We start from the raw sequence: 14,505 nt of genomic DNA on the forward strand, positions 1-14,505 counted from the left end.
TCATTGATTTCGTGGACAACTTAATCATAGTTGTGCGTGTATGTACACAAACAACTATGTATTGTTTATCAGTTAAGCACCTTGGATAAGGAAACCAGTAAATTATCTGCCAATTCTTCTTGACGAGGCAGGTCATCTGGGTCAACTTTTATTATTTCTTTCCAGTTTATATTAGGTGGCATCGTGAAATCTTTCACTGCGCTTTACCTTCTGTAACAAAACAGGTGGGTATTAGCATTTTCAATGTAAACAACATTACTGTTTTTGTAGATTACATCATTATAACTCTAAGATGTTAGCAAAGAGCAATGGCTCCTTAATTGTATGACAGATATACATATGTACAGATATATATAGCCTTGATCAAAATTACAGCTGGCACAAACCAGCAGATGCTGCACCAGCTGAATAAACTACAAGCTCTCTTCCTAAGACTCATCTAGATCAGAACTAAGGTTCTGCGTCTCCTCCTCTACGCCCCCCCTTACCACTAGAGGCGCTCGAATATCTAATGGTGCCAAGCGCGGGGCTGCCTGGAAGGCTGAAAATGAATCCTGATTCGGAGAAGCAGGAATTGGGGGTAAAAAGGGTGCGGAAACGGCTGAAATGGGCGCAGGTAGGCCGAGGAAACCAGGGCCGAAGCTAGAAGACAAATGGGTTGCCAAGCAAAGACTAGGGAGCAGGGAAGCTAGGCTGTTACATACGGGCCCTGAGGCTTAAAGAACCTGCTCGGAAACAAACTGGCTGCTCCGTCTCACCAAAATCCACCCACCTAACCAAGGATGGCAACCAGCAGCGTCCCCTCATCTGCCGCCCGGACCAAGCTTGGTCCCGCCGCTACGCCCGACCGCTCCACAGCGCGCTTCCACCCGGTCTCTGGATCCCGCCAACTGGTCCAGTGCAATCAAGAGCGGCAGCGGCTGCTAGGCGACACCATTCCCCACCCAGCTAAAGACGGAACAAGGCCCCGGATGCGAGGGGAGCCTACATTTCACGACCTTGGGTGATGCTTTGCGTTTAGATTCTCCTGCAAGGTCCCTTGTACTCTCTGTTAAAGACTGGGAGAAGGTGAGGGATGAGGACTCCAAATCCCAGAGTGCAGTTCTGCATGCAAAGTTTATGCATGCTGGGAAATGAAGTTTCTGAGATGTGGAGGTAGGCCGTTCCCGGCGTGCAATGCGGGAGGCTGCGACGGTGGTGGGGTGGTGGGGGAACGACCCGGAGGCGGGAGGCGCAGTGGCTGAGGCGCGTGTGCGCTGGTGACCAGAATTAGATAGACCATGACTGTGCCTTCGGTGGCGTCACTCGCTGGGCCGCTTTTCCTGAGATTTCCCTAAGCCATCCCCTGGTGGAACTGCTCCCAGGTGAGGTCGGGCTACGGGTCAGCGGCGGGGGAGGAGTTGAGGGGAGCGGTCCCGGCTTAACGAAGCTCGTGCTTTGGGGCGGAGGGACTCGGTCCAGGTCTGAAGAGGTGGGAAGCACCCTTCTCCTTAGGGGTTTGCAAACGTTCCCCGGGTGGTACCCTCTGTAAGAAAAAAAAGTTTTAGTTTTCTTTGCTCTCAGAATCCATTCAGTACAGTGGAGTGGGGGCCGCGCCGCCAAGATCGTGATTTCGGGGTGAGTAAAGAATCGAGAAAAGGACACATTCTTTTCTGACCGCCTTACCTGTAGCACCGTAGCCTTCGTGGATCGGAGGACCTGAAGGTTGAGGTACTGGCATAGAGTGAAGGCTCCAGAGAGGGGAGTTTAGAATTTGTCCAGGCTACTGCTGGGGTGGAGAGAGAAGGGCCTCAGTGCTCACCAGCCCGGAAACTGTCACTTGCTTGGTTACCGAAGATGCCCTTATATGAAAGTGTTCTCAGGTGTTTACAGTTCTTTTGCACAAAGTTTCCCCATCCTGCTGCGCTCAGCCATTCTGAAATATAATATACTAGTAGGTAACTTTCTCAAAAAGCCTTAAACTTGAAATGACATTTTCAACTGTTTGGACCATTGCCTCTTACAATTATCTTCTTTTTAGGACTTTTTCTTAATTGTAATTGATATATTTTCCTTCTGAAAATATACAGATTTTTTTCCAAACCACGTGTTTGGGTAAAACAAATAGCTCAGTAAAAAATAAAAACATACCGATTTCGTAAGATACAAATCTGATGAATGTCTTTAAAATGTAGGAATGATGATTTTGTTGTATCCTTTACTGAGATTATATGCCACATACTGTTCATTATCTTTTTCACATGCTTACATTACATCCCCAGAACCTGCGTACCTTGTAACTCTAAGTTTTACCTTTTGACTAGTCTGTTCTTTGTTTCAATGAGTTCGTTTTTGTTTTTTGGTTGTTTCGGTTTGGGGTTTTTTTTTTTTTTCTTTTTTTTTTTTTTAGATTGGACATGTTAGCTCATATGGTATTTGTCTTTTTCCGTCTGACTTATTTCACTTAGCATAATGCTCCCAGGGTCCATCCATGTTGTCCCAAATTGCAAGATTTCATTCTTTTCGTGGCTGAATAATGTTCCATTGTATGTATATACCACATTTTCTTGATTCATCTGCCAGTGGTCACTTAAGGTATTTCCATGTCTTGGCTATTGTAAATAATTCTGCAATGGATATGGGGGGTATCCGCAATGGATATCTCATCCAGATAGTGGTTTCATTTGCTTCGGATGTATATTCAGAAGTGTAATTGCTTGATAATATGGTAGTTTGTTTTAAATCTTGAGTGATCTCCTGGCTGTTTTCCGTAGAGGCTGCACTAGTTTACATTCCCACCAGCAGTGTGCGAGGGTTCTCTCTTCCCCACATCCTTGACCACAGTTGTTATCTTTTGTCTTTATGATGACAGTAAACTGACAGGTGTGCGGTGGTGTCTCAGGGTTTTGATTTGCATTTCCCTGCTGTAGTGATACTGAGCACCTTTTCATGTACCTGTTGACCATTTGTAAGTCTTTGGAAGAAGTTCTTTTGTTTTTTTGTTTGTTTAAATGTTTATTTTTGATAGAAAGAATGGGAGAGGGGCAAAGAGAAGAAGACAGAGAATCCCAAGCAGGCTCTGCCCTGACCAAAAAAAAAAAAAAAAAAAAAGGAACTCTGGGCTCAAACTCACGAACCTGTGAGGTCAAGACCTGGGCCGAAATCAAGAGTTGGACTCTTAACTGACTGAGCCACCCAGGTGCCTATGCCTGTTTTTAAATCAGATTCTTTTGGTTTTTTTGCTGTTGAGCTGTTTAAGTTCCTTACATATTTCAGATACTAATCCTTTATCAGATGTATGATTTGCAGGTATTTTCTCCCATTCCATAAGTTGCCTTTTCATTTTGTTAATAGTTGGTGTGTGGAAGCTTTTTAGTTTAATGTAGTCCCATTTGTTTATTTTTCCTTTTTGCTTTTGGTTTCAAATCCAAAAAAAAAAATCATTGTCAAGGTCAGTGTCGAGGAGCTTACCTTTATGTTTACTTCTAGGAGTTTTATGGTTTCGGGTCTTACATTCAAGTCTTTAATCCATTTTGTATTGATTTTTGTGAGTACTGTAAGATTATGCACTTTCATTCTTTCACATGTGGCTCTCCAGTTTTCCCAACACCAGTTATTAGACTCTACTTTCTTCGTTATGTATTTTTGGTCCTTTGTTCATTTCTGGGCTGTCTTGTTCCATTAATCTGTATATTTTATGCAAATGCCATAACTATACAAATGCCAATACTATAACTTTGTCACACTATCTCACTTACTCTTCATCACAGTCCAGTGGAGTAGGTGCCTATATTGTCCTCATTTTCCAACTAAGTTAAAAAACTTAAGCTTGGAGAAGTTAAGTACTGTGTTTAAATAGTGTGATATTGGGCATGGATCTTTCTGGCTGGAGGACATTCTCTTGACTGCCATACTACCTCCTCAGGCATGCTGGAACCAGTATCTGTGGAGTGCTTCTTCTTCAGTCTTGCTGTCTATAGTAAATATCACATTCTAATGATGTAACTTTGTTTACTCAAGAATTTGAATTACATTTTTCATGTTCAGTTTTTAATTCATAATTTAGCAAGGAAGGGAAGAGATGAGATCTAATCATGTGCTTAAAACTGCATATTTATTTTCGTGGAATCTGATTTTTCTGTAGCACCTTGTTTTTTTTCTTGTTTCTCATTCATTATCACTATTCTGTATATTCATTTACTAGTTTCATTTGTCTGTTTTCATCTTTACTACCCTTAGTTCCCCTCATCCTCTTGTTCACATTTATATTGCCAGCATCTCAAGGTACCTGGTCTAATGGTAAATTTTATTTTCACTTTTCAGAAGTGAAAATAAATTCAGAGAAGCTAAGTAATTTCCTAATAGTTAATGAATCTAAGACTGTTACCCAGATCTCAATTACAGTCCTGACAAAATGCAAAATCTTACTTAAATTTCATTTTTTTTTTACTCTAACAATATTTTTGAGCTTGTACACTGTCCTAGCATTGACTTATAACCTCCTTAGGAGCTTTCCAGGTGTAATCCGAAACTGGCTTCTGAACATGGAGGGCAGAGAAACAAAGGGGAAGGCCATTCCAGGTTGGTAGGTGGCAGCTTCACTAAGTAAAGGGTACTTACCTACGAGGCTTGTCTTGCATAGTGGAAAGACTAATGAACCCCTGCACCCACCCAATCTGAAAAGCTTATATAGAGAGGCCTTAACTGGGTTCAGTCAAGTATATTGTGCAGGTGTTCTCAACACCATATCATTATCTCAAGGCTATGTCCTTGCAGTAGCCTTTGGGATAGCAAAGCTTGCATGAAAAGCAAACAACCCACATTCCAACTGGAGGGGACAGATCACTTGGGCCCAATTTATAGATCAGCTGGCAGTCACATTTGCTTTTTGTTTTTGTTTAAGTTTATTTTGGCGTGCAGGTGGGGAAAAGGCAGAGGGGGAGAAAAAGAGAATCCTGAGCTGACTCTGTGCTGTCAGCACAGAGCCCTATGCGGGGCTCAATCCCACAAACGTGACCTGAGCCAAAATCAAAAATCGGAGGTTTAACCAACTGGCCCACTCAGGCCGCCCTGTCAGTCACATCTTTTCAATGACTTTCCCCAACAGCTAGACAAGGGCGATACAACAGGAAACAAGTTTGCTATGGTCTAGGTCCTTATGCATTATAGTATGTACATAGCTGTGAATCAAATTTAACTCAAGTTCTACTTCAGTCACTCTAATTTTGAGGAAAATCACTAAAACTGTTATTTTTTTTTTATCATATTTTCTGCATCAGTCAGTTTTTACCAAGAGAAGAGTGATACCAAGAGATGTGATAATTTTATAAATGTCCTTGCTACAGGAACACTTGCCTGGACCTGCCTTCTGTCTTCTCTCTGGTTTTATGAGCAGTTTTATTTAATCAAAATCATTTCACAAAAAAGACTTTCCCTTTTGTAATTGCTACCTCTGTTCCCTGTATCAGTCAACTTATTTTGTTCAGATGTTACTTCCATTCCCTTTTTTGCTGCTTTATCAAGAAAATGAATGGTAGGTTATTTTCCAGCATCTATAATAAAGCATAACCATGAGAACTTTAGTATCCACTGTGTATAAAATATTTCATTTTGTCTGTTCTAGTAGAGAAGACTCAGTGTGCAGCAAGCTGACACTTGTCTCTTGACATGAGACTGGAAAGATTAGGAAGAGTCAGAGTAAATACTTCATAAACTTTGCAGGCCAAAGTTTTATACACTTTAAAATTGTCATAACATATAGATTATTCTTATTGAAGAAGATCATGAAATTATTGAACTGAGAGAACTCTGCTTTCCAGGTTAGTCACAAATTCATATAAAATTTTCCTGTAGGTTTATTTTTTCCACAGTTGTACTACTGGATTTTTAGAAAAAGGGGTACATGGTAACAAACACCTATGAGAATCTCATCTTTGATATAATGGTCAAGTAAGCATTTTTGCTTTCCTTTCTTTATGTTTAACAAGCATGTAAGGTACTATCATCTCTAGGTAAAGAAAGAGAAGCATTGAACCCCCTCTCCATGTCACAAGGCTTCTCATTTGCAGTGAGCTTGAGCTTGGAGCAGAAGACAATCCCTAAAGTTAGGGGCGCCTGGGTGGCGCAGTCGGTTAAGCGTCCGACTTCAGCCAGGTCACGATCTCGCGGTCCGGGAGTTCGAGCCCCGCATCGGGCTCTGGGCTGATGGCTCGGAGCCTGGAGCCTGTTTCTGATTCTGTGTCTCCCTCTCTCTCTGCCCCTCCCCCGTTCAAGCTCTGTCTCTCTCTGTCCCAAAAATAAATAAACGTTGAAAAAAAAAAAAATTTAAAAAAAAAAAAAAAAAAAAAAAAGACAATCCCTAAAGTTAAATCAAGTTGAGGGTTTTGATTATTATGTTGGCATTGAGCACGTCAATTACTGAATGGAACTGTTTGCAACTTAATGTGATTGTATAACTCTTAATTACCTAACTATATTTAGAAATCCTGGGAACTGTCCAAGTTTTTTAAAGTAACATTTTATAACCTTATGTTTTGTAAACCTTTAAATTCAACCTAAAAGTCTTATTATGTTTGTAAACTTACACGCCCCCCACCCCCTTTTTTATATAACTCAGATTGAAAGGACTAAATGCATAAGCTACATTTAAAACTTGGTTAAATTGCCTTAATTTAAAATTGCATTTATAATTTTAATATATTTTTATTATTTTTTTCATGTTTATTTTTGAGAGAGAGCATGAGCATGGGAGGGGCAGAGAGAGAGGGGGGGAGACAGAATTTGAAGCAGGCTCTGTGCTGAGAGCAGAGAGCCAGATAGGAGGCTCAAACTCAGGAACCCGTGAGATCATGACCTGAGCCGAAGTCGGATGCTTAACCAACTGAGCCTAATTTTTATTCAAGGACTCAAGACGCCTGACTTAAAAAGCAAAATTTTCTCAATACTTAAAACAATTTGTATACACCTAATAAATTAAACTTAAAACTATAGCAACTCCCAAGTCTTTACAAAAATTCCAATATATTTGCAAACTTGGCTAAATTAGTATACTTTTCAGCTAAAAAGCCTAAATCCACAAACTGCATGGCCAATAATTTAATATTATGTATATTTTACATATCATTGTGTCATATAAAATTGCATTTTTTTTTTTAATTTTTTTTTCAACGTTTTTTTATTTATTTTTGGGACAGAGAGAGACAGAGCATGAACGGGGGAGGGGCAGAGAGAGAGGGAGACACAGAATCAGAAACAGGCTCCAGGCTCCGAGCCATCAGCCCAGAGCCTGACGTGGGGCTCGAACTCCCGGACCGCGAGATCGTGACCTGGCTGAAGTCGGACGCTTAACCGACTGCGCCACCCAGGCGCCCTAAAATTGCATTTTAAATTATTTTTGAAGCTAATATATCAAGAGTCTACAGTGTATAAGATTATTCTGAACATTATAAGTACTCTAATAATCAAATACATGTTAATTCCCAAATATACCTGTGAAGTAGTAAAACCACGGGTTTAATTTACTCCTATTTCCTCTATTTATTTTAATTTTTCCTGTGGTGAGAATGTTTAACCAAATAGTTTAACAGCAGTTTGGGGTAAGAACTCCAAGTGTCACCAGGTCAGGGACCTGACATTATTTATGGGAGAGAGGTTTCTGACCGATATACAAGACCTGATTTTCATCTATCCCATGGTGGATGTTCTGAGTTGTTTTGTTTTCCTAAATTTCAATTACACACACACACACTGTAAGAGTAACATGGTTCTCACCCATTAGGTGCTCTGTTTATATCTTCTTGGGAGTGTTGTTCAAGAACCTTCTGACCTATTCTAGTATGAAGTGGTTAGTTGACTTGCTTGCATGGTTGTCATTCTGGGTATTTCTTTTTTTGCTTTGTTTTGTTTCGTTTTTGTTTTCTTCTGGGTATTTCTTTTGTTGCTATCTTGCATTGGATCCCCTGTCTCCTGATTTCCCTCTCTCTGTTTCTTAGTATACTCCCTAATTTTACTGGTATACATCTTCTATTAGTTTCCTGAAAAGAGGAGACAGAGGTAATGTTTTTAAGACCTTGAATGTCTTAAAATATTTTTATTCTAGTTTCTTAGTTGGGTAATTTGTGTTTATTAACATAGAATTTTAGGTTGGAAATTACTATCCCTCAGAAACTTGAAGCATTACTCCCTTTTTCTTCTGCATCTAGCTTCCAGTATTAGTGAAAGAAAAAAAAAAAAGATTTGTTTGGATTCATAATCTTTGGTATGGAAACTGTTTTCTTTGTGGAAGCTTTTAGAGTCCCTTTTGTTTGTTTCCAGAGTTGTAATATTTTATAAGATTCTATACCAGTTTGTAAAAAAGAGCTGGAGTGTCTCAAAATGTATATAGACAGACTTCTGGTTAACCCTCATTTTCAGTTTGCTACCTTCTGACTTGTGTCTTCTGTGTCAGACACCTTGTATTTCACCTATTTCAGAGAGGAAGTCTCTGATCTTCTCCCCTGCTATAGAAGAGGTCACTTGCCTGTACCCAATGGGAAAGGGGTCTAAATTCTAACAAATCCATATGTTCCAAACTATTTCTTGAGATCTTGTCACCAGTTTTGAGATTGATGCTGGCAGGGATGCAAAAAACTTTTTAAGTTTTCCACCTTAAGCTTTAGATTCACTTTCCTGAGCTCTGTTAGGTCACTTGATAAATTTTGTTTTTCCAGCTTCCAAAACTTGCTATGATTGCCTCTCCAGTGGTGTTTATCCTTGGGAATTTATACCGCCCTTTCTTTTCTCTTTTACAATTTTTTTTTTCAACGTTTATTTATTTTTGCGACAGAGAGAGACAGAGCATGAACGGGGGAGGGGCAGAGAGAGAAGGAGGCACAGAATCGGAAACAGGCTCCAGGCTCTGAGCCATCAGCCCAGAGCCTGACGCGGGGCTCGAACTCTCGGACCGCGAGATCGTGACCTGGCTGAAGTCGGATGCTTAACCGACTGCGCCACCCAGGCGCCCCTCTTTTCTCTTTTAATACTTTGTCATTTTAGTGTGTAGTTGAGAATGAGTGAGGCAAATAATGCCTGGTCAGTCTCCAATCTTTAAACAAGTGCTATCAGCTTTTTCTATGATAATAAGGTATAAGGTCTTACTCTTTAGAGATGATAAATCACTTGTGGACTCAAGATAAACCCTTAGATAATTTTTCTTTTAGTTAAAACTATCCTTCAAAAGGTGCAGCTAATTTCCTTTGGTGATTGGTAGCATTGGATTTTGCATTTCTTTAAGTGTAATATATTCTAAGGTTTTCCTATCCAATTCTAAAGGCACTTTAATAGGCTTGTGTGTGTATCTTTATATAAACTTACGTCTGATTTTAAATCTCTGCCCTCCCTACTGTATTCTTCCTCTCTACATCTAGGCCAGATGTATATCAGGCCTTAGATCTTTTGGCTCTGTGAGTGATGTATTGTTTCTTCTTGCTGCTATAACAAATTATCACAAACATGCTGGCTTAAAGTAACAAAAATTCTATTTATTTATTTTTTTACTGTTTGTTTATTCTTGAGAAGAGAGAGCATGAGCAGGGGAGCGTCAGTGGGAGACACTGAATCCCAAGCAGGCTCCAAGCAGTCAGCACGGAGTACGATGCAGGGCTCAAACTCATAAACCGGGAGATTATGACCTAAGCTGAAGTCAGACGCATAATGGACTGAGCCACACAGGCGCCCCAACAAATTTATTTTATAACTATGGACATGCAAAATGGGTTTCACTAGACTAAAATTGAAATGTCAATAGGGCTGTGGTCCCTTTAGAATCTAATGAAGAAAGTGGTTTTTTTGCCTTTCCACCTTCTAGAGGCTGCCATCATTCCTTGCCTTATGGCCCTAGCCTGCTGTCACATCACTCTCATCTCTGCTTTTCTGACTCTTCTGCCTGCCTTTTGTAAGGTTTCGTGTCATTGAATTGGCCCACCAGATAATTAAGGATATAATCTCTTCATCTCAAAACCCTCCATGTAATCACAACTTGTAAAGTCTCTTTTGCCATGTAAGGTAACGTATTCACAGGATCAGGGGATTTGGATGTGCACATTTTGGGAGAGGGGCATAGTTCTATCTTCCACAAGTGATGAGCCTAAAATGATACTACTCAAGCTAAAAAAGTATATCATCAGCTTGTTTTTCAAGAGTACCCTTATTTTAATTATAGGGCTGATTCTTCAGTATCATCCAGTTATTATAGTGCCTTTTACTCTAAACCATTTTCTCACTGAATCCTTTATTTAAAAAAAAAAAAAATTATTTTGAGAGAGCACCAATGAGAAGGGGCAGAGGGGTGAGAGGGGGTGGGAGAGAATTGCAAGCAAGCTCTGTGCTGTCAGTGCAGAGCCAAACACGGGGCTCCATCCTTTGCATCCCTGAGATACGTGACTTGAGCTGAAATCAAGAGCTGGATGCCTAACCGACTGAGCCACCCAGGTACCCCTCACTGAATCCTCTCTAAAACAATGACTTAATTTGAATTTTCATGTGTGAAGCCCATTCCCTATATTAAAACCATTTGTGGTAAAAAGAAAAAGAAACACTATTTAGAACTGGGTTTTAAGCTTATATGGGCCAGATAACATAAATCAATCAAACAAGTCAGGGTTAAAGACGAGACGATACTTAAATGGCTAGTATACAGCTAGCTTAGGCTTAGAATTCCTATAGAGACATTTAAGACAGATATGTTTAAAAGGTTTTAACCAAACCAAGGCTGTGGGCTGCAAGTTTGGACACCTGATTTAGATAATAGTTGATCTTCTAGTATATTAAGTACTAAAATAGAAGTTTCAAGATACATTTCAGAAAATCCATGTTCAATGTTTTTTCAAATACTTGTTTTCCCACAAAAATTTACTGTCCTTCCCACTAAGATTTATTTACTACTCCTTGAGTACACCATACTAGTTTTTTTTTTAAGTTTTTTGTATGTATATCTGTTTCCCTGAGTAATCTGACCTGTGACGACTTATAAGGAATTCACTATCTAGTTAGCTAGAGATATAAATCCAGAGATTAAGTGGTGTGATTGTAGTAGAGGTATGAAATTCATGAAGCAGCAATTAATTTTAAGTTAGAAATTTGAAGAGAGTGGGCAGCTAATGCTTTTTAGAGGTGGATGATATTTGAGCTGAGCTTTGAAATACTCTCAAGGAGAATTAGCATTCGCTATTTTACTTACCCTTCTACTAAAATTTTACTTATTTGAAAAAAATGATGCTTATTTTATTTTCATGATTTTTCCCTCCTAGATTTTATCCACAAGTGCTTGTGGAAAAGATGGCTGATATTAACCTCAAAGAAGTAACCTTAATAGTAGGTGTGGTTACTGCCTGCTATTGGAACAGCCTCTTTTGTGGTTTTGTTTTTGATGATGTTTCAGCAATACTGGATAATAAAGACCTGCATCCATCTACACCTTTAAAAACTTTATTTCAGAATGACTTCTGGGGAACCCCTATGTCTGAGGTAAGTAGTTATTTATTGCTTATATGTATCTCAGATTTTAAATAATTCTAGTAGTTTATTACTCATAATTCTTTATCAACATTGACATCATAGCATTTATGAATTTGTTTCCAAAAATTTGTATGTTAGATAGGAAGTTGAAGATGTGGTTATCGTCTTTAAAGCAGTACATGGTTCTTTCCTTAGTTGTATACCTTGGTTTAATCTTTTTAAAAATAATATATGTGTGTGAAAACCAAACATTAGTATATGAGTAAGTGTAAACAAATCTATTTCTTGCTAATTTTCTCTTTTTCCATGATTCAGGCCAAAGAGATGACCACTTTGGATATATTTAACCATCTGAAAATATGTGACTTCAGTATAAATAGATTAGACTTTTTTTTTGAGAGTGATAGTGCATGTGAGCACTCACGTGATCATGAGTTTAGGAAGGGCAGAGAGAGAGAATCCCAAGCAGGCTTTAAATATGGAAGTTTCTCAAGGGTGGGGGTGAAGTCTGTCATTCCTTTAGTCACAGCACATAAGTATTTTTTCTTGTTAAAAAGCAGACTTTATTTTCTTAAACCTTCCTGTTCTCACCTAATTCTAGCCTTTAGAAAAAATACATATTTGATAATGAGGAAAAAATATGGTTCTATAATAAGATACATTATTTTCTAGTTAGTTTATTTCCTTCTACCCCTACCTTTTATCCCCAGAGACCCTTAGAACCCATTCCTACAACTTAAGCTAGTATCTGTTGTGATTTTAATCATGGCATTGAGATTTTAAACTGAAAGGTTAGCTGGCTAGATTAAAGGTCTCATGAAAGTTATACCTTCGTGTCAATATGATTTCCTCAGCTTTACAAATACAATATTTGATTTTGTTCAAAGCACCTATAAGTGGGCACACTAAGAAAATACTCATAATAATAGACTCAGACAAAATGAATGAACAAATTAGAATAACATATATGGTGGAGATTGTTGCTTCCTCCTGTTTTCAGATGGGCATCTTCTTTTCCTGTTGGGAAACATGCCACTAGGGAAAAATTGTTCTGAATAGTATTCAGGTATTATATGTTTTCTTGACAAGCCTGGAATTAGCACAAAGATCTAATGGTTGATGTCCATAAGTACTGATAGGCTAGAAGCCTGTTTGCAGATCACCAAACCTTTATAAGGATTTTTGTGCCAGTATAGAGCTTAAAGACACATTTTGGGCTTAGAACATTCTCCTGAACTGTATGAATACTGGCACATTAGGGATCTTTAGACTCCTTTTGGCTTCTCAGTGTTTAGATCATCTCTTTTATAAACCCATTCTTTAGATAGTAATACTCTGTTTTTGAATGGTTCGGTGTATTATAAATCTGGCTGCGTATTACAGTTGCCTGGGGCACTTAAAATGTTACCAAGGCTCTACTCAAACTTTTTAGTTACAGTTAGCTCAGAATGGGATGTAACCATCAATATTTTTGTCCTGTTCTTTTTGTGTGTGTTCGCTTTTTTATTGTAGGATTTAGGGGGGGTAGAGGATTGGGTGTGTCTTAAGTTATCCAAGTGATTCTCTGGTGCAGCCATGGTTGAGAACCACTGAGCTGTAATGAGCCACTCTCTTCTGGCATTTGGCCTACAATATATCTATCTTAAGGTAACGTTTGCAAATAATCCCATTGCACTAGATATTGCCTCCGCTATATGGAGATTCACATTAGCAGGGAACTGTCAGCTAATTCACTCATTATATTCATGCCTATGTTTCTATTGCCACCTAATAATATGAGTAATTAAATTTTCTTTTAATACACCTGAATTTAATAATGATCTATATTATTTTGTTTGTAATATAACTGTTTTACTGTACTTTCACAGAGTAAACCTGTTATCTGCTATGCTAATGATTATTTGTCATAGCAGAGTCTCAGATTACTAATGAATTGTGTAAATACAGAAAATACTGGTTTGTGAGCATAATTTGTTCCGGAAACATGCTTGTAATCCAAAGCACTTATATGTCAAAGCAAATTTCCCCATAAGAAATAATGGAAACTCAGATGATTTGTTCCAGAACCCAAAAATATTCATATAAAAATGATCACAATACTGTAAAGTCATAGACTCTGGGCCTAGAGTTCTTTCTTGTCTAGCAAGAAAGCGGGATGCAGGATTAAAATGCGAAAGATGTAAATAAACGTTGAAAAAAAAAAAGAATTTAAAAAAAAAAAAAAAAAAAGGGGCGCCTGGGTGGCGCAGTCGGTTAAGCGTCCGACTTCAGCCAGGTCACGTTCTCGCGGTCCGTGAGTTCAAGCCCCGCGTCAGGCTCTGGGCTGATGGCTTGGAGCCTGGAGTCTGTTTCCGATTCTGTGTCTCCCTCTCTCTCTGCCCTTCCCCCGTTCATGCTCTGTCTCTCTCTGTCCCAAAAATAAATAAACGTTGAAAAAAAAAAAAAAAAAATTTAAAATGCGAAAGATGGCTAATGTCCAGGAGAAGACAAGAGCCCCTGATTAAGGGTCCTTGCTCCTTTCTTATTAGGATCAGAAGGCTTACAAACATGGTGATGAACGTGCAGAAAGAGACAATGAAACTGTAAACATTAACTCATGGACTCATGGGAAAGGGGATCTTGAAGATATGCGGGGTTAGGGGTTTGGGTTAATACAAAACAAAAAATCCTGGTGCCCAGAGGAAGGTTGTTTACAGCAGACCGCAGGCACCACCTGTTTACCTAAACTTGTCTGGGGACAAGAAAGGTGGAACATGTAACCTCAGAGTCAACTAGGAACCTTTCTTTTGTTAACTAGCTCTGCTCTGGGCAGCTTTTCCCTGTAGTGGTCTATAGCCCTATTTACCTGTTTACCTAATTTGGTCCTTCTGCAAAAGCAGCTTTCTGCTATAATAGTAAGTTGGGGAGTTGGGGGGGGGGGGGTTGGGGGGGGGCGGGTGGTATCTTCCCTGAATACCTAATCTTATTTACCTCATATACTTTTGTATTGGGGCATTGGCCCACCCTCTCTATACTTATTTACCTAATCTTGTT

The 14,505-nt window shown here is 39.1% G+C and overlaps 2 protein-coding genes across 10 annotated transcripts in view; one reads left to right on the forward strand and one right to left on the reverse strand.

Moving 5' to 3' along the window:
• CEP290 (centrosomal protein 290) overlaps window positions 1-933 on the reverse strand; it is a 90,765-nt gene extending 89,832 nt beyond the window's left edge. For all 6 annotated transcript variants that reach the window (XR_007153873.1, XM_047866139.1, XM_047866136.1 and 3 more), the window contains exons 1-2: window positions 773-933; window positions 81-210 (exon numbers count right to left, since the gene is read on the reverse strand). Coding sequence is in view for 5 of the 6 variants with exons in the window: in XM_047866139.1 (XP_047722095.1) it covers window positions 81-182 (102 nt within the window). In the remaining variant the exon portion in view is untranslated. The remainder of the gene's footprint in view (window positions 1-80; window positions 211-772) is intronic.
• Window positions 934-1,224: 291 nt separating this feature from the next.
• The window catches only part of TMTC3 (transmembrane O-mannosyltransferase targeting cadherins 3), a 67,866-nt gene continuing 54,585 nt past the window's right edge, over window positions 1,225-14,505 (forward strand). The window contains exons 1-2 of one of the 4 annotated variants that reach the window (XM_047867493.1): window positions 1,225-1,364; window positions 11,265-11,481. In XM_047867493.1, coding sequence (XP_047723449.1) covers window positions 11,293-11,481 — 189 coding nt within the window. In that variant the 5' untranslated portion in view covers window positions 1,225-1,364; window positions 11,265-11,292. The other 3 variants (XM_047867495.1, XM_047867494.1, XM_047867496.1) reach the window with 3 other exon arrangements.

The sequence above is a fragment of the Prionailurus viverrinus genome, chromosome B4 (genome assembly GCF_022837055.1).
Source record: "Prionailurus viverrinus isolate Anna chromosome B4, UM_Priviv_1.0, whole genome shotgun sequence".
NCBI lineage: Eukaryota > Metazoa > Chordata > Mammalia > Carnivora > Felidae > Prionailurus > Prionailurus viverrinus.